Source organism: Medicago truncatula, chromosome 3 (genome assembly GCF_003473485.1).
Source record: "Medicago truncatula cultivar Jemalong A17 chromosome 3, MtrunA17r5.0-ANR, whole genome shotgun sequence".
NCBI lineage: Eukaryota > Viridiplantae > Streptophyta > Magnoliopsida > Fabales > Fabaceae > Medicago > Medicago truncatula.
Window position 1 is genome coordinate 38,453,311 of NC_053044.1, and position 18,670 is coordinate 38,471,980.

At 33.6% G+C, this 18,670-nt stretch overlaps 2 protein-coding genes and 1 non-coding gene across 4 annotated transcripts; 2 read left to right on the forward strand and 1 right to left on the reverse strand.

The window, feature by feature from the left end:
• Positions 1–99: 99 nt before the first annotated feature.
• On the forward strand, positions 100–10,870 carry LOC11439453 (pantothenate kinase 2). 2 transcript variants are annotated; one of them, XM_003601211.4, is made up of 23 exons: positions 100–246; positions 599–914; positions 1,877–2,086; positions 2,240–2,292; positions 2,638–2,754; positions 3,303–3,422; positions 3,525–3,619; positions 3,704–3,797; positions 3,908–4,039; positions 4,322–4,434; positions 4,534–4,726; positions 5,460–5,671; positions 6,108–6,152; positions 6,243–6,291; positions 7,132–7,214; positions 7,937–8,053; positions 8,159–8,222; positions 8,388–8,534; positions 8,630–8,788; positions 9,007–9,090; positions 9,998–10,189; positions 10,286–10,357; positions 10,524–10,870. In XM_003601211.4, exons 2-23 carry the CDS (start codon positions 674–676, stop codon positions 10,611–10,613), a joined length of 2,682 nt encoding a protein of 893 aa, XP_003601259.1. In that variant the 5' UTR covers positions 100–246; positions 599–673; the 3' UTR covers positions 10,614–10,870. The 2 variants fall into 2 exon arrangements, with proteins under 2 accessions (XP_003601259.1, XP_024634072.1); XM_024778304.2 differs by lacking the exon at positions 100–246 and having other exon boundaries at positions 350–914.
• A 919-nt stretch (positions 10,871–11,789) lies between these two features.
• TRNAP-UGG (transfer RNA proline (anticodon UGG)) lies at positions 11,790–11,861 on the forward strand. The gene has a single exon. It is a non-coding gene; the product is annotated as a tRNA-Pro (tRNA).
• A 178-nt stretch (positions 11,862–12,039) lies between these two features.
• Positions 12,040–14,208, reverse strand: LOC11430187 (dof zinc finger protein DOF5.6). The gene is made up of 2 exons (XM_003601212.4): positions 13,887–14,208; positions 12,040–13,391 (listed from the first exon to the last, which is right to left on the reverse strand). Exons 1-2 carry the CDS (start codon positions 13,944–13,946, stop codon positions 12,441–12,443), a joined length of 1,011 nt encoding a protein of 336 aa, XP_003601260.2. The 5' UTR covers positions 13,947–14,208; the 3' UTR covers positions 12,040–12,440.
• Positions 14,209–18,670: the final 4,462 nt, after the last annotated feature.

Below are 18,670 nucleotides of genomic sequence, written 5' to 3' on the forward strand. Positions count from 1 at the left end.
AAAAAACTAAGAATTAGAGAGAAAGAGAATAAAAGTAAAAATTTGATAAACAGTTAACCACCCAACCACCATCCCCAAATGTAGGATAGATACATAGAGCTGGCGCCAAAAGTAAACAGCAAAAAATTCAGAGTTTACCTCTGACCAAAACTGATCGTAAATCATTCATAATCGAGATCTAGTTAGTAGTCTACGCCGACAACTGCCACGTGAGCCGTCACCTACCACAACACTCTTCTCTCCAAGGTAGTTAGCTATGGTTCCTTCGTTTATCACTCTACCTAGTTAAACTAATCTTGCACGCTTTCCATTTCCTTTTATTGCTGCTTGCGTGCTTCGTATAACTATAAACAAAACAAAAAAAAGAACTCGTCTTTATTCAATAAAATTCATAAATTCCGTTTTTTTATTTACTATTCAATCTCAGCCTTTCGTTTCGTTTTTCCATAACCCCAATATCCAAATTCCATTCACAATTTGTAAAAATGTTTTTTTATTCCCATTTGCTGACCTAGAAAATAAATATAATTTATGATTTATTTGTGGCAATGGATAAAGATTAACGTTGCTGGTTGGTTGGTTGTTTGTTTGAATGTAGGGATTGGACCAGTAAGCGGTAATAACCAAATAAATACAGTTTGGTTGGTGGGGTTATCATATAAGTAAATACAGTATGGCTGATTTCGTTGAAGACGAACAACAACAACAACAAGTTCTTGGTATTGACGAATCTGAGGGACACAACAACACCAACAACATGGCTCCTACAGGCAACCCAATACATAGATCCAGTTCAAGGCCTCAACTTGATGTTAGCAAAGCTGAAATTCAATCTAATGTTGAGGATAAGTATCCCACCATTTTGTTGCCTAATCAATCTGATGATTTGTCTCATCTTGCTCTTGATATTGGAGGTATTTATTACTATTTCTTACCTTTCATCTTTCATTCTTATTATTGCTCATGCCTCATGTGATGTAATGTTCTCTCTTGGTGTTTTGTTTTTTCTTTTCTTAAATTGCTTGTCTTTCTTACCATTATGTATTTTGTCGTTTTGTTTTGTTTTTCTTTCCTTTTTTAGGTGGGGGGTTAGAGTTAGCATTTTGGGTTAGTAAAATATGTGAAATGTAAACCAGGTGATTGAGCTTCGGTGGTTAACGAGCTCCCTCTACCCGAGTTCGATTCCTAATGGGAACAATTATTGACCAGACTTTACTTACCTCCCAGCCGAACTCCAACTTACTATGGCACCTTTCCCCTAGGAACCGGAGGGTTAACTCCAAAAATATAATATGTGCAATGTATAAAACATCCACCATCTTTTAACCAACTTTACTATCAATGTATCAGTCTGATGATTTGTCTCACCTCGCACTTGTCATGTTGTCTTTTGCTGTTTTGTTTTTCTTTTGTTAAGATGTTTGTCTTTGTTACTTCTTTCTTACCATTATTATGTATTAGAGTATTACTATAGAGTATAGACTATGCATCAGGAAACCCGCGGATGCTTACGTACTGTTGTTTTAAAAGATTGGTCAAGCCGGAAAACACGGGAGGGTAGAGATGAATTTGTTTTAACCAACTTTCCTTTTTCAGCTTAAGAGATTCTTTGTTCTCTTTTCTTGTTTTTTATGTCATTCTCTTACAGCCTAGCCGTGTCCCTTATTTTTGACATCTTTTATAGAGTTTGAGCACTCTCTAACAATACTAATAGCAATTTGACCTTTTACTCTTTTTTGGATTTTCACGGTTATATTCATATTCAAGGACTTGTCATTAGTCTATTGTATCAAAATTTAGTTAATTTTTAAGAGAATAAGGAACTTGTAGAGTCTGAAATGTGTCCGAAACCTGATTTGTTTCTTCATATGGGCAGGATCACTGATAAAGTTGGTGTACTTTTCAAGACACGAAGGCCAATCAGACGATGATAAAAGGAAGAAAACATTGAAAGAGCGATTAGGGCTTTCTAATGGTAACAGGAGAAGCTTTCCTATTCTTGGTGGAAGGCTTCACTTTGTCAAGTTTGAAACGGGAAAGATCAACGAATGCTTAGATTTCATTCATTCAAAGCAGCTTCACCGTGGTGGGATATAGTTTGCTATTATACATTCAAATATCATTTTAATTTTGTTGGTTCTATGTGTTCATTCAACTACATTCAACATTGCTATAAAAACTTAGCACATTAGCACAACATAGTGAATTTATGATTATGGAATTCTTCTCTTGCTTGTAGGGTTGGAGTCACGTTACTCAGATACTGAGGCTGATCGAAATGCCATAATTAAGGTAACTTTGAGTCTTTGTCTGTTTTTTTGGCTTGTGCAGATGCTATGCTCTACTGTATTTTTCTGTTTGGATTATATTGTTTCTTCAAATTATCAATTATAATTTATCACGTGTGTGAGTAGTTATTGTAAAAATTATATCTGATTTGCTCTGCCCTCTCGTTATTAAAAACCAATGTCGATGATTTTTCCGTTCATTTAATTTGTTATTGGTATTATCATATCTAATTGTAACATTATCTACTTTAGAAAGCTGTCAAAATGGATAATTTTGTACACATTTTCCGCTTGTCTTCTGCTTTGATGCTATGAGGTACTAGACTAATGCATTCGTTTTGTGATGAAGGCTACTGGAGGTGGAGCATACAAGTTTACCGACCTTTTCAAAGAAAAACTTGGTGTTAGTCTTGACAAAGAAGATGAAATGAATTGTCTTGTGGCAGGAGCAAATTTCTTGCTTAAGGTGGACGCCTGTTATAAATTATCATTTTCGCCTGCATTTTGTTTAAGTCAGCTTGATAGGGAGGATGTATTGTTTCTTTGAATAGGTACAATACACCTTACTTATTGAGATGAGTAATCAGAAATAAATAATTAAAAAAAGAAAAAACAGTTGTTCCGCTGACTTTGCTTCTTTTTGAGTCATATTATTGTGTTTTTCCCTTGTAAGGTAAAGAGCATTTGTTCGGCTAAACTTGACTACCTTATGTTTACACTTTGGTTCAAGCAATAAGCTTAAAATTTAAATATGCAGGAATTTTTTTTACAGCTATAGCTGAATATTGCTGATTACTGTATTTTCCTTAACTTTTAATGTTTGGGGCTACTAGCCAAGATCGAATTGAAAACTACGTTGGTCCTTTACTATTATCATAAAACAAGTTGTCATTTAATTGGAATTTGTGATCAAACTGTGATATGGTACTAATTCATTTTTTTAACTGATCTGTACTCTATAGTTTTCTTCTTCTCTTGATATCTCTGATTAGAAGTTCTAACACTTCTTAGTAGGCAATTCGCCATGAAGCTTTCACGCACATGGAAGGCCAGAAAGAGTTTGTGCAAATTGACCAAAATGATTTGTTCCCTTATCTTCTCGTTAATGTCGGTTCCGGTGTTAGTATGATCAAGGTATATTTTTCTTGGATCCTAACTTCATTACACTTTTGATCTCTTTGGACAATGTACGATAAAAGCTAACATGCTATGATGCTTTCTTTTTATTTGTCATAGGTTGATGGGGATGGGAAGTTTGAGAGGGTTAGTGGGACAAATGTTGGTGGTGGTACTTATTGGGGACTGGGAAGACTGTTAACAAAGTGCAAGAGGTCATTTTGATGAGACTTTTTATCATTTTGATCTACTGCTATGTTTAAACTATTGACAAGGTGTTCTGTTGAAATGAATTCCAGCTTTGATGAGTTGCTTGAGCTGAGCCAGAAAGGAGATAATAGAGCTATTGACATGCTTGTTGGGGACATTTATGGTGGTTTGGATTATTCTAAGGTAATTTTGCAATTGATCTTATTATTATATATAAATGTCCATCATATAGAGAAGGGAAAAAAATTCCAAATTAATATGGCTGAGTATTATCTGGTCTTAAATAATTCTAGATTGGCCTATCAGCTTCCACTATTGCTTCAAGTTTTGGAAAAACTATATCAGAAAAAAAGGAACTTCAAGACTACAGACCTGAAGACATATCACTCTCTCTTCTACGGATGATTTCATACAATATTGGTCAGGTGAGTTGGCAAATATAATTTTATCCATTTAGTTCATAAATATAGGCAGCCAAAACTGTTATTCTGCCTCATCTAATCTATTATTTAAAATCTCAATGTCAAGTTTTGTAAATTAGACATGTAAAAAAACAAAGTTCTTTGTATTTAGTTTATGTATTGAATATAAATCCAAGTACACGTGTTACAAGGAATTCCTTTCAGCAATTCCAATATTATATTCCATTACCTTCCGTTCTTTCAGCAAATACCTGACAATCCTGTGTTCTTTTCATCTCTCTGTAGATAGCTTACTTAAATGCATTGCGATTTAAGTTGAAGAGAATATTTTTCGGAGGATTTTTTATCAGGGGTCATGCTTATACCATGGACACTCTTTCATTTGCTGTTCAATACTGGTACATAAAATGCCCAAGGGCTTGACGTAACTTGATATGTTTTTTTCACCTAAATTAAATTACTGCATTGATTTGCAACTTATATGATTTTTTGTTTAGGTCTAATGGGGAAGCCCAGGCGATGTTTTTGCGACATGAAGGATTTCTGGGAGCTTTAGGTGCATTTATGAGTTATGAAAAGCATGGTTTAGATGACCTCATGGTGCATCAGTTAGTTGAAAGGTTTCCAATGGGTGCTCCGTATACTGGTGGCAAGATACATGGCCCGCCACTTGGCGATTTGAATGAGAAGGCAAGTGATAGTAATTCAAAATATCTAATTTGGGTGTTCTTGTTATGTAGTTGGTGTGTTCAATTTAGCTTAGTTTTTCAACAAAAAGTTAATCCTAGCAACCATAATTCTTGAGGTCAATTTAATAAGCATCAATTCCTTTACCATCAGGAACGTCCCATTTTCTCCCTCAGTGGTTTCTCTTGAGGTTGAAATAGTTAAATAATTAAACTAACTCCACTAATAAGATTCTCTGGAATAAACTTTTAATGTTATCATATGGAATCATATCCAATTTAGTTGGAATAATGTAAACCCACTTGTGTATCTACTAAAGACAAAAAGTCTAGAATATAGTAAAGTTCCTTTTGGCATGAAATTATAAATTGAAATGAAGTACAATTGGTTATACTTCAGAAAATCATTTTTTTTTTCCTGTGATATGATTTGTTTAAAATAAAAGAATAATCAAATTGTAAATATTGACACACCTATAATTAGAATTCATAGAAGAAGAGTGGGCGATAGGTACATTGTACTTGACAAGAAGTACACTTCTGTAACAAATGAGCTGATAAAGCTATTTGTCTGAATTCTTGATAGATTGATTTTATCATTTCTTGTAAATTCTTTTAGATGCTTTAACTCTGATGTGCGATAGAGTTACATGTATAGTTTTTTTTTTTTTTCTCCTTAAATTCTGAAGTTGCTCAATCTGTTGGAAATTTGATTTGATTTGGAGGTTCCAATGCAGATTTCGTGGATGGAAAAGTTTCTACAAAAAGGAACAGAAATTACTGCACCTGTGCCGATGACTCCTGTTGCTGGAACTACTGGACTTGGGGGTTTTGAAGTCCCTCTGTCAAAAGGAAGTGCTCTGCGATCTGATGCGAGTGCTCTAAATGTTGGTGTTCTTCATCTAGTACCAACTTTGGAAGTGTTTCCGTTGTTGGCAGACCCAAAATTGTAAGAATGGTTGTGGAATGTGCTAGCTAGCTCCTCTTAGATTGAAATTTCCCATCTATTGGGCAGCCCTTGAGTTGATATATTCTGGTCATTTATAAGATGGCAATAGAGAACTATATATATGTGTGTGTTTGCATAAATACATGCATGTGTGCATTCATACACACATATTGTGGTTTATTGCAAGAAGAGATCTTGACTGTTAGATTGTTTCACACTAATTTCTAATCTTGGCCATCCGCATAGGGTCCAATGGTCAAGATTTGATCCACTCCTATCACTTGATATGCCACTTCGTATCTATTAACTACGGTTTGTGTGCCATTTCATCAGTGAAAGTGTGCTACTTTAAAGTATCAGCTTTATAAGGCAATCCTTTGTTATCACTTTTTAGTTTTTCTGTTTTTGAAAACTAATACTGAATTGCATCTCTCAGGTATGAGCCCAATACAATCGACCTTGCAGATCCCAGTGAATTAGAGTAAGCAAATTTTTGTTGATTATTTCTCATTTAAGGCTTCATAGTTTGTAGTATTTATGCTGTAGCTAACACAGTTTGCATCTGACGTAGATATTGGCTCACTATTTTGTCAGAGCACTTACCAGATCTTGTGGACAAGGTAATAAACAATTGTTGTCTTGAAAGTTGAAACCCCTATCTTCATGCTTGTGTCTCCTTTATGCCACAGCAAAATTGGAAATATAAAAGAAACTAAAACTCTAAAGATAAGCCCTTGTATTACAAAAGTGATAATAATATATAGTGTTAATGAGGCTATAATCATTTTTCACTTATGTCAAGAAATATTTTATATTAAAAAATACAAAAAAGGACAACAAGATTCATTCCTTAAAGAAGCCTAGAAATTCAAACATGGTAAACTAGAAAACCATATCAGCTAGGTAAGGCTTGACAGTTTGTCTACACGTCCATCATTAAAATCCCTTTGTAGAGCCTGAAAAATATTACGTGACCACTAGAGGCCAAAAATATCACATTTCCTGATAAGAGACTGCGCAAGAAATTTACTTTATAGACATGATTTTCCTTTCTAAGAATGCACCAAAAATATTGAAGTGCTTTTCTCTCATTAATATTCTTAAACCTCTGGACATACATAATGTATTGGCTTATTGGATGACTCAAATTTTTTCACCAAAAGTACCTAAGAGCCTTTACAATACAGGTAGGTTGTGTAAATATAATTGCAACTAGTCTCATAGTCAGGCAGAACTGTAGAAGTTCAATATAAACACTCGGAGAAAAGGATTTTATGTGATCTGTAAACCGAAGGGATATTGAATGATTTGCGTTTTATTGCTGTAAAATTTTACTACTTATACTTTAGCTTTTATTAATTTATTGTTCAGTTGTACTGCATTGTCCCTCCTATAAAAGGAAGTAGCGTGTGACACACATTATCAAGTTCTTATGAAGTTTACGATTGTGACATATGCAGGCTGTTGCCAGTGAAGGTGGAACCGATGATGCCAAAAGAAGGGGTGATGCTTTTGCTCGTGCGTTTTCTGCCCACTTGTCAAGGTAATAATGACATAACATTCCTGCTTTGATAGCTTAGTATAATTATTGAAGCATGGGTATCACTCTAGTTATCTAGATGGAAACTTGTGCAACAACAAATGGAGAGTTTTTATCTATATGTTATATTTGATCAACTGGTTTAGTTTCAAATTAATGATTTACAGTGTGTTTTATGGTTTTTGAGAAGCTCATGTCGACACAAAGATGTGTATGAGAAGCAATTTGAGTTGCCGAACACCGTGATTCTATTTTTTGTGGATAGGATATACAAGCGAGCGAAAACCTAATTTGTTCGTTTTTGTAACAACTTGGGAATTATATCTACTCACCAAGTCAACCAAATTTCGAGCATAAAAAAGATTTAAGGATGTCTTCCACTCTTCCTCTTTCACAGTTTTACTGTCTGGATCATGAATCCCACGGGATAAAAATATAAGTTGCCTAGATGTAGCTAGAAATTGTGTGGACATCCAGAAATAAGTATTCCAGCTCTAAATTGGGTTGATTATGAAGTATAGTTGATCAAAACTCAACTCGTACCTCTTGTGAAATGCATGTTGTTGCATATATATTGAAATGTATAGTTCAGAGTTTCAATCGTCTTGGATAAGTTTTGTCGTATTATTGACGTCGTTGTATTTATAATGTTTAATAAGTTTTAAAAAATCATGGATTTTATTTTAAGCTCTTTCCATTAATGCACTTGCACACCAAATGAATAGGTTGATGGAGGAGCCTTCTGCATACGGCAAGTTAGGCTTGGCCAATCTATTGGAAATGAGGGAAGAGTGCTTGAGGGAATTCCAGTTTGTTGATGCCTATAGAAGTATAAAGCAGAGGTAATTATGCCTTATCTATTTAAATCTGTACGAAATTGATTTTTGATATTTTTTACATATATTCTCTTGACATTTTTATTTGTATGATTTGTATGTGGATAATAGGGAAAATGAGGCATCACTCGCTGTTTTACCCGACTTGTTTGTAGAACTTGATAGTATGGATGAGGTATGCCTGATTAATACTACAATCCTCTCAATTTTCCATATAGGGGGGAGTTAATATTCATTTTTCCATGTGTTATATTATTACTTGTTTATACTATACTCTTAAGCTGCTCTAGTTTCTAATAAATCTTGTTGCTGCCAGTAATATGAGACTCTTCGGTTGCAGGAAACGAGACTGCTTACTCTAATTGAAGGTGTTCTCGCTGCAAACATTTTTGACTGGGGATCCCGTGCATGTGTTGATCTCTATCATAAAGGAACAATTATTGAAATTTACAGAATGAGTCGCAATAAAATGCGCAGACCTTGGCGGGTAGGTGGAGTTAAGCACATACAAGTTTAATCATTTTTTTTAATTTATCCATCATAGTTGATAGTTGAATACCAATATAATATTTTTTTATCTAGGTTGATGATTTTGATCTCTTCAAAGAGAGAATGTTAGGGACCGGGGACAAGAAGAAGGCCCCTCATAGAAGAGCTTTACTGTTTGTTGATAATTCAGGTGCTGACATTGTTCTAGGGATGCTTCCTCTGGCTAGGGAGCTCCTCCGTCGTGGAACTGAAGTGAGTTCATTCTAGTTTCTATATTTCGGAAAATTTAAAATTTCTATATAAGATTTTATGTGTTTGATCTTAAGCATTCCCTTTTCCAAATAGCCTGTCTTTCTCAAATTCCTCTCTGCACGAATTTCTACCATTGATATTTGCGGGTTCTTTGGCTGCTATACAGTCACTTTGGTCAATGTTTATACATTTTTATACCATGATAACAATGTATGCAGGTTGTTCTGGTTGCAAACTCGCTTCCTGCTTTGAATGACGTGACTGCAATGGAGCTTCCTGATATTGTAGCTGAGGCTGCCAAGGTTTGTCTATTTTTTTGAACTCTGATCGGTCTCTATTTTTTTTCATGTTTAGGGAGACTGTTCAAAAATTCAATTGAATGTCTTTGTCATGTTCAGTTACTTCTCTTTGTTATCCCCTCCCCGTCTCCTCCCCTTTGCTTTAGTCATAATAATTAATGAAGAATCCCCTTGGATTTAAAGTTTATTCACATTTTGTAGATACATATTCAGAATTTAAAGTTTATTCACATATTCGGAATATTGAAGAAATTTGCTTTTATTGATTAAAAATCTCTGTTGCACCCAGATATTTGAGAGACTTGGTTCTTTTTCAATATATGAACTCCTCTGCCAAAACTCAGGATGATCCTCAATAATCTTCATTTACTCAGCCTTCATCTCTCACTTTCTAAATGTCTCCCTAATAAAGTTGCCATTCCAGCTTTCTAAATATATGACCTGTCTCGCATTATGCCCAACACATTTGTGTTCTGAAAACCTCAATTTACTAATGCGCTGGTTTTAATGGAAGCTAACACCTTTACTATCTCATGTTCTTGTTTTCAAATAACATTCCTTCTTCACTCCATGTAAACTATCCTTTCATTTTGTCAATTCTTCAATCTAATAAAATGGCTGCATTGATTTAAAGGGGATATGATATTTATATATTCTTGTCTCGTAGATCTTCCTTTACCATTAAAATAAAGTTGCATAGCATTCAATGAGAATTAAAAAATAATGATTAGAGGTCATTGGTACAATGTCAAGTATCTAAAAAGAGATGGTCGTTAGAAGTTCCCATTATCATTAACCTAATTTTTTTTTTTTTACAATAATTGTTGACCTTATGTTAAATGTCTTTTTGTTGATGTTATTATGACCATATAATATAATCCTTCAGTGAAACTAATCTTTTTGTTTATAGCATTGTGACATTCTAAGGCGAGCTGCTGAAGCTGGAGGCTTGCTTGTCGATGCAATGATTAATACAGATAGCTCAAAAGAAAATTCATCTTCGGTCCCCTTGATGGTTGTTGAGAATGGGTGTGGTAGTCCATGCATAGACTTAAGACAGGTCAGCTCGGAATTGGCTGCTGCTGCAAAAGACGCCGATTTGGTAGGAGGATCATTCTTATTTTTGGTTGACAAAACCACTTTGTATCTAAGAATATCAAGGATAATCATATTCTAATTGAGTTTTTGTTATTTGCAGATAATTTTGGAAGGGATGGGTAGATCTCTACATACTAACCTCTATGCTCAGTTTAAGTGTGATGCTTTGAAGGTAACACATCCTTTGGTTAATGGCTTATAACATTTGAAGAATTTAATTTGGCTTTTCCACCGTGATTTCGGTGTTATCGAAACGCACTTGAACTGCCTACTTGCATTCTAATAGTTTGACCATTCTTTTTCATTTTATATTTATCTTTTCTCAACACTCTTTGCAGCTTGCGATGGTGAAAAATCAGAGATTGGCTGAAAAGTTGATTAAAGGGAACATATATGACTGTATTTGCAAATACCAGCCTGCTAGTTGAAAGCTTCCATGAATAAGCTGATTGTGTAATTTTTAGGTTCTAGGTGAAGGAACACCTTCAAATTTAACCTTATAGTTGCCTTTTGTTTTTGTACAGTTGCAAGTTTTTTTAGTATAGAAATTTTCAACAGGATGCCCATATGGAACTTGTGGGGAAATAACAGCTCCTTTTGATTGTCATATTTTCTATAAATATTTTTTAGATGCTTGAAACAATTGTTCTTTTTTATATATATGAAATCACTTATCACCATGGAACTTCAAAAGGTTGTTTAGTTATAACAGAGCTTTGAGCCGTTGTAAATTAAAAGGAAAAGGTTATAACAGCATTTGGTGAGGGGAAGAAGGCTAAGTTGAACCAACATATCATACACTCCACCATAAATTGACATGGGATTCTCTCTAGTCACCGCAAAGTTTCAGCAAGAAAGAGAATGCACACAGTAAATAAAAATATTAGAAAGACAATGAAATAAAGTACTTCAAAAAATACTTCATAAAATATTGTTGCTTCTGTCCTATGCGTCATATACCTCCATGTTTGTTACAATACCATCTAACTATGTATAAAACATCATACTTAGAGTTAGATTTCTTCGATGGTGATGGATTTAATCATCTTCATTAAGTGACTTAACTAACAATGTATGAGTACTCTACGAGTTTAACGGATTTGTGTCTATGATGATGATGATTTTGCTATTCAAAAAATAAAATAAAAAATTGTGAGTGTAAATTCATTTTGCACTAACATCCAACAGGAGTCCACTATTATGTCACGTCATTTCACTCTAATAAGTTAATTTTAAAATTGTTTGTATGAAGTGACAAAGTGATAAATCTTTGTTCATGTTCACTGTTAGCATAAAACAAATTTACACTTACGGTGCATGCCTCTTTAACTCTTACTAGAATATGGTGTTTTCTTGAATTTTTTCTGTGATAAAAAAAAAAAGCTCTTGAGGGTTAATAAACTATTAAAAAGGTTATATTTTATACCTTTTGATTCTTGTAAAAAACAAGAATGATAACTTAAAAAAAAACAAAAAAAAAAAACAAAGAGACACAGTGATATCTGTGTTGCAGTATACATTATATGAAAGTTATAAATGTTTATGACGATGGATTATGTTACGAATAAGTGTTATATAAGTTTTGTTCATAAATATCAACAACCGGGCATTTGGTCTAGTGGTATGATTCTCGCTTTGGGTGCGAGAGGTCCGGAGTTCGATTCTCCGAATGCCCCTTTTTTGTTGTCATATTTTTTGTTCAGTTTCCTTTACTTTAACTCATCTTCCCTTAAGAATATTTTTTGCTTAAAATGTCTTGTGAGGATAACAAAGTCAGAGGTCAGACAATACTATATAATAATAATTATGGACATAACATTTTAATAACAGCCCCACAAACATAGAGACAAAAAATTCATAAAAAGATAATAATATAGTACTACTGCATATTTTCTTCAGCTAGAAAAGAAGAACTACCATATCTTCCTCGATGTTACAGTACAGCATATAGTCCTAAAGTTTCCATGACGTGTCGCACACAAAGACACATACATATATTTATATAATCCAAAAGGAAACACACCAAGGCAGTAGATTTGGACTCTGAAGCTTCTCATTCACACTCGAGCCATCTCTTGATTAATTCAATAGAATTTTGAAGACACCCCTTGATCATAGAAAGAAACACTACATAAGAAAAATACATGGAATTTAAACCCTCCCATACAAAGACTTTATGTAGATAATATATAAATTATATATGAAGAAAGTGATTGATTAGGTCATTGGTCAAATTAAGCAAGCTAAGAGAGAGCTTAGCCGTTGATCAAAGGGTTTGTTGTGGAAGATCCATAACCATTCATCATACCACTCCATGATCCATATCCAAATGACTGACCTTTTCCAGCATCAGAGCAACCTTGATCTTGCTGCCATTCAAGTGACAATAGTTTAGGGTTTGGCTTCACATCAATTGAAGCATTGTGATCCTCATCATTAGCATCATATGGAAGCATAAGTCTTTGACAAGAATCCATTAAATAAGCACCATTGTTATTGTTTCCTCCTTCAAATGACATTCCACCAAATGCATGATGAAAATTCTGTGGCAACCCATTTTGTCCATTCATCATATCTCCTCCAATCCCAACACCCATATTCATATTCATATGATCACTATTTCCAAAATAATTATCAAAATTCCTAGAACTACTCCCAATTATGCCTTCTAACTTATTTTCCATCATGAAGTCAATAGGCCTAGGGTTTTCAAGCATGCCAACATTACTATACTTGTTCTCCATGAAATTAGGGTTTCCTAACGCTCCATTGGCTCCAAATAAGTTACTTAGGTGAGAAAATTGCACATCAGGGAAAGAAAGTTGAAGATCTTTAGGGTTTTGATGGTAGGAAGGTACATGATGTGGTTGGTTTTGAATATTAGTATTAGCTAAGTGATCATTTGATTTTTTGGAAGAAACTTTTTTGTTTTTTCTACAGCCTCCACCAACAGGGATGTTCCTAAGTGTTCCTCCTTTGGTCCAATACCTTCTACAAGTCTTGCAGAAGTACCTTGGCTGAGAGAGACTGTAATTGTTGTAGTAGCAGAATTTGGTGTGAGTTGAATCACACCTTGGACATTTTAGGGATAGGTCATGTGGTGGTCTTAGCCTCCTCTCTATCATGGATGATGGCCTTGAACATGTTAGCATGTCACCAGACATTGGTGAAGATGAATCCATTCCTGACTCATCGTGAATTGTGCCCTGACAATTTTGTATAAAAGAAACTAGAAGTTAATATATTTATGATAAAAAGTAAAAGTGAAAAATGTGTTAATTTGTCTTGTTGGAATTGGATTATTTTACATGGTCTTTTTCTTTTTCATTCTTTTTGTTCTCTTTCTAGCTAGCTTCTCCTAATTTTGTTTTTCTTAGCTTTCTCTTCTTTTATTTTTCGTTCTACTTCACTTTTAATCATGAGAACGGAGTTCAACATATACTATACAAAGCACTTTCTTTTGAAGAAGCTATACAAAGCACTTTTAATTAAATTCTATAGTAATTCAAATGATCATGAATCTAATTAAACTAATTAATGTAAAAAACATAGTTTTTAGAAAGCAGAAACCTAAGCATAAAATTCTCTTTGCCAAACTACTACACCATTGATTTGTTTGATGCATGTGTTAGTGATATATGAACATGATAAAGAAAATGAGAGGGAAATGGTATACAATGTGCATGGTATAATATAATTACCTGCAACCAATGATCTGCAGATGATTCCATATTGCAGACGTGAAGAGAAGATAAACCCATTCAAAAGCCAAGCTCAGAGTTGTGATCAAGCAGTGTAGTTAGCTAAACTAAAAGTGCAACTATTAGCTAGTATCAGTGAGTTATTGCCATTGCATTGCAAAGAGAGAATAGAAGAAAATGAAAGAGGATAGTGTTATTTGAGTGTGGTAAGTGAGGAAGAGATAGAGGAATGTGTGTAGTAGCTAGCAATTGCATGTGTTTGTGTTGTATTGTGGTTGCTACATGGGACGGGACAAGTGAATAAGAAGGAAGAAAAAGGTGAAGTGATGATGAGTGAGAGTTTTGCCATGTTGTCCCTATACTACAGACTCACTACAGTGTGTAAAAAAAAAAAAAAAAAACTCGTCGGTGATAACAATGGTGGGCCTTAACCTGTCTCTGGTTTCTTAGCATGAGTCCTAAATCTTACTATTTAGTGACAAAATGGACGGTCATGATTTGGACACAGTGAGTGTTATTGTTGACGTGGATGAATGAGAGTCGTTGATGATGATTTGGTGGATATGAGAACCATTAGAAGAAAGATACGTCACGTAGTCGTATCTGACGTGACAGAAGGTATGTGAGAATATTTTAGGGTTCTCTTCTCGATAAAGAACGCATACCGAAAGAGCACTCTACTTAGCAGCCCCACAATATTTGGACCCACTCCACCTCCTCCCACAAGCAAGGGATATATTCTCCTCATTTTGCAGTTTGCAAATTCCAATCCTCCACGCGCCATCGATACTCTCCCTTCATGCCCTTCATTTCTTTCTTCTATTTTTTCCCTAGACAAACAAACTCACGTTATATTTCAAAATTCTGTCAAAAAAATTAAAAACTTCTTTGAGATGCATTAGTCTAAAAACCAAAAATATTATTGGATCAAATACACTTTTGGGGTCCTACTTTAAATGATTTATGTATTTGTTTATGTTGTGGCAAGTGTGGATTGGAAATCGTATATTAAAATTGATATCGTATCAAATTCTCTGTGTTGTCGTTTTTTTGTTCAATGTGATGATCTTCGAGATACCCTCCCTCATATTTATATTTGAAAGCATATGTTAAATGTGGTGCAATTTTAGCTTTTTCATCCGATAATTCATATAAATATCTCGGTTTGTTTCTCGTGGACTTACTCTCCATTTGATGTTATCTTATTTTAGATGGACATTAAATTTGTATCTTTCTCCATTGAAATTTGAACATTAATTTTTCACTCGTTACATCTAAACTCTTTTGTTAGACACAATCCTTTGGTGTAATTCCATAATTCATTAAAAAAATCTAAAAACTATACACATTTTTGTGCATAGGGTGATCAAAATCAACTTAGATTATTTTTTACTGAGATTTCAAATGAATTGCAGGAATTCAAATCAATTTCAAATGATCCTCTACTCTTCAATTTTTGCTTGCCCGGGGAAAATTGAAAAGAAAAGAAAGCTTTTATACCATTTTTGCATTGCAATAATTTTTCGTAGAGTTATAGCTAGGTTTGGCCTTATATAATAATATAATATGTCTTTATTCTTGTTTGGAATTAGGTTGCAAGTGTTATATTCAAACTTTGAATATATATTCCAAAACAAGGCGGGTTGGTGGATATCAGGGAATAAACTAAAAAGCTTCCATAGGAAGGGTGACACCAGAAAGAGAAACGAGAGGGATGTTATCTTTATATCCATATTAAGTACGTAGAAGATGAGTAAGATTATTATAGGATATGATATGGTTGGCGTGAGGAACACACCCCGATCTAAAGTACATGCAGATGTGTCAGGTGAATAAAGTGAGTGAGTGATCTGTGTGTGCCCACGTTCCTCAATTCCCCTAACTTCATAACCAATATATTCATTCTGGTCATTCATGAGTGGCTATCTGAAATTGTATGAGTATATATATAATCTCTTTAGTTTTTACATCGGGTGAATGAGTGGTTATTTTCAACCTTTGGTGCAAAGATGTGTATTAATACTCAAAGGTTGAAAATAACCATTCATTCACCCAATGTAAAAACGAAAGACATTATATATATTAATACTTATTTCACCCAATAATTATGTACTTTGTTAGTCAAAATAGTCATTTACGTTAATACTTACAAAATCTTTTTTTATATAAGGACTAAAATAACAATAAGTGAATATTTATAACGATTGATATGACAATAAGTAAGTATATTGAATGACTAATATGATAATATTAACGAAATATTTTAATGTGAGAGACTATTTTGACTAACAAAATGCACAATTAAAAACTATTTTAAAATTTCGATATAGTGAGAAATTAAGGTGACTATAGTACTCATACTATCTACTGATCAGTAGTACTTGTTAGCTACCCCCATAAATATCATCAATCATAAGTATGTTATCATTTCTATCTACTGATCAGTAGTACTTGTTAGCTACCTAGCTAGCTTATGTTGTCGAGTGTAAAATCATGCATCAAGTACTCTGTTGTCGGTTGGTAAGAATCATATAGTAAATAGAAAATTTAAAAAGCTACAAACGAAAACGCCAATTGCATTGGATTGTGGAGGAAAATTAGTTAATTTGTGTGTGCTTCACTGCTTTGTACTAACAATTTGTGGAATAAGTATACACATAAACTTGATGTAATGAAATTAAATTTATAAGCACTTTGTCCTTAACAGAAAAAATACTCTTTTTTCCCAAGTAAACAAGAATCTGCTTAATTAATTATTCACTGCATCATATGACATGTGCACTGCTAAAGATTTTTGTATATGATTACTAACTCAATAATGCTAGCTGTAGTGTACGCTATATGCGTATATACGTACATATATTCACATGCCGTGCATATGCCTTTGTACATATCTTTGTAGGTATCTTGTAAATTAACAATAAGTATCAACTTTTGAGATAGAAACTTTAAACTGCGAACATATACTTCACTCTCAAGCTACATGTTTTTTACTCAGTTGCTTTCTTTGATCTTCTTTTTTTCTTTTACTTAAAGAAACCATAAATATTGAAAGATCAAAAAAGGCCAAGCAACACCACATAAATTTAAAAGCCAAAGTTTTTCTCAAAAATATTGAAAGCGGGAAATTTTTTAGGATGATTTATTTTAGAGAAAAAATTTGTTATTTTTTGCCTTGGAATTAGATACTCACCTCCTTCACACTTTATTTTAATTCAATTATTAAGTGTATTATATATACACGTACTGAGTTACAACGTTAACGCACTTTTTACTTGCTTTAATTTTCAAATCGTCTTAAGCAATAAGCTACGATTAATTCCATCAATGGGATATATATCAACTATTTTTTGGAGTGGCCATTTCCGCTGTACATAGAAAGCAAATCGTATTACTGGTCCCTATGAGCTGTATATTTTTTTCAGTTAAATCGAACAGCCATCATGCATGCAATATAATATTTTTAGCTTCAATATTGATTATATACTCCCTCCAGAATGTGCTACAATATTATTAGTATATATGTATGTAATGTATAGATGTGGTCCGCATTATTTGATGATGGTCAAAAATTCGAACACTTATACCTCGTTATTGGTGTAGTCACTAATTGGGTTCTTTAGGTCCTATTCAAGTGATCGGGCCCCACCACAAGAGCTCTTTTCTATCTGTCCCAAAGTTTTCCATTCACATGTACAGCAATAATGTACCCAAGAAACCAAATCAGAAGAAGCTCTCCAAACACCCTCAGGAGACCGGTATTCATCTCATAATAATTATATAAATCATGGTATATAAAGTTTTAAATTATAGCACCATATAATTACGGATCGCACTGCCAATTGCAAGCATTATCACGGAGAAGTACATTTCTTGGGACTAGTGTGAACTCCAAAGTGAGACTCTGTAGGGTCCAAAGCAAGATCTATGTACATATAGGCCAAAACAAATTGTGATTCTGGTCATCTGGTGTGAAGAAAAAAAAAGGAAAACATTCTTTGAAGACTCACACATGCAATTTACATTTTGAAAGAAAAATTAATGTGATAAAGAAGAAAGGTAGAGAGAGCCAAAATGAATGTTGGAGTTAAATGATGTCTAAATATAAGAGCTAAAAAATATATACCAATATTATAACTAATATGAAATTCTATTAGTTCGTGTGCTTATGTGACTATTGATTTTGTTTCGAGTAGTTTTTAGATAGCCTTGTGGTTCTTATGTGGATTGATTGAAAAGAGAACACATACATAATATTGGATAAACTCGGTATGTATTTAAGATCATTTGTAATTGTTGTTGGTTTCCTATCACTTGGCATTTATTTGAAATATTCAACATCTCTTTAAAGAGCTTGAATCGTTCTATGTTATGGGCAGAATGTCTCCATCTATTGCAACAATTGTTGACAATATGGAGAATGAAGAGAACAAAACAACAAATGCAGACTTTCTAACTACAAAACGTTACTCTAAGAATATATAAAGTGAAATATAAATAGACGAGACTATCATTTACCCAATTTTAGTAAAAGATTCAATAACTTGTTATCACGACGTATCAACAAAAAGCATCGAGAGTCTATCAAACGAAAAACATTTGGTAGATACGAAAAATATACCTAATAACATAAACTCAAAATATATAATATTCTAACACTACCCATCAAACTAACGATTATTACATTTTAAGTTTGTTACAAATTAACCCAGCATATAAATCAAACCAACTAAAACCATAACCAATGAAAATGAGCAATCAAATTAAGTAATCATCATATTGGA

Excerpts from the sequence above, each read along its gene's own strand:
- LOC11439453 (XM_003601211.4), top strand. The coding sequence starts at position 674 with ATGGCTGATTTCGTTGAAGACGAACAACAACAACAACAAGTTCTTGGT. Across the intron at positions 3,798-3,907 it reads GTGGTTTGGATTATTCTAAG|ATTGGCCTATCAGCTTCCAC; the intron begins GTAATTTTGCAA and ends AAATAATTCTAG. Across the intron at positions 4,040-4,321 it reads TTTCATACAATATTGGTCAG|ATAGCTTACTTAAATGCATT; the intron begins GTGAGTTGGCAA and ends ATCTCTCTGTAG.
- LOC11430187 (XM_003601212.4), bottom strand. The coding sequence starts at position 13,946 with ATGGGTTTATCTTCTCTTCACGTCTGCAATATGGAATCATCTGCAGAT. Across the intron at positions 13,392-13,886 it reads CTGCAGATCATTGGTTGCAG|GGCACAATTCACGATGAGTC; the intron begins GTAATTATATTA and ends CAAAATTGTCAG.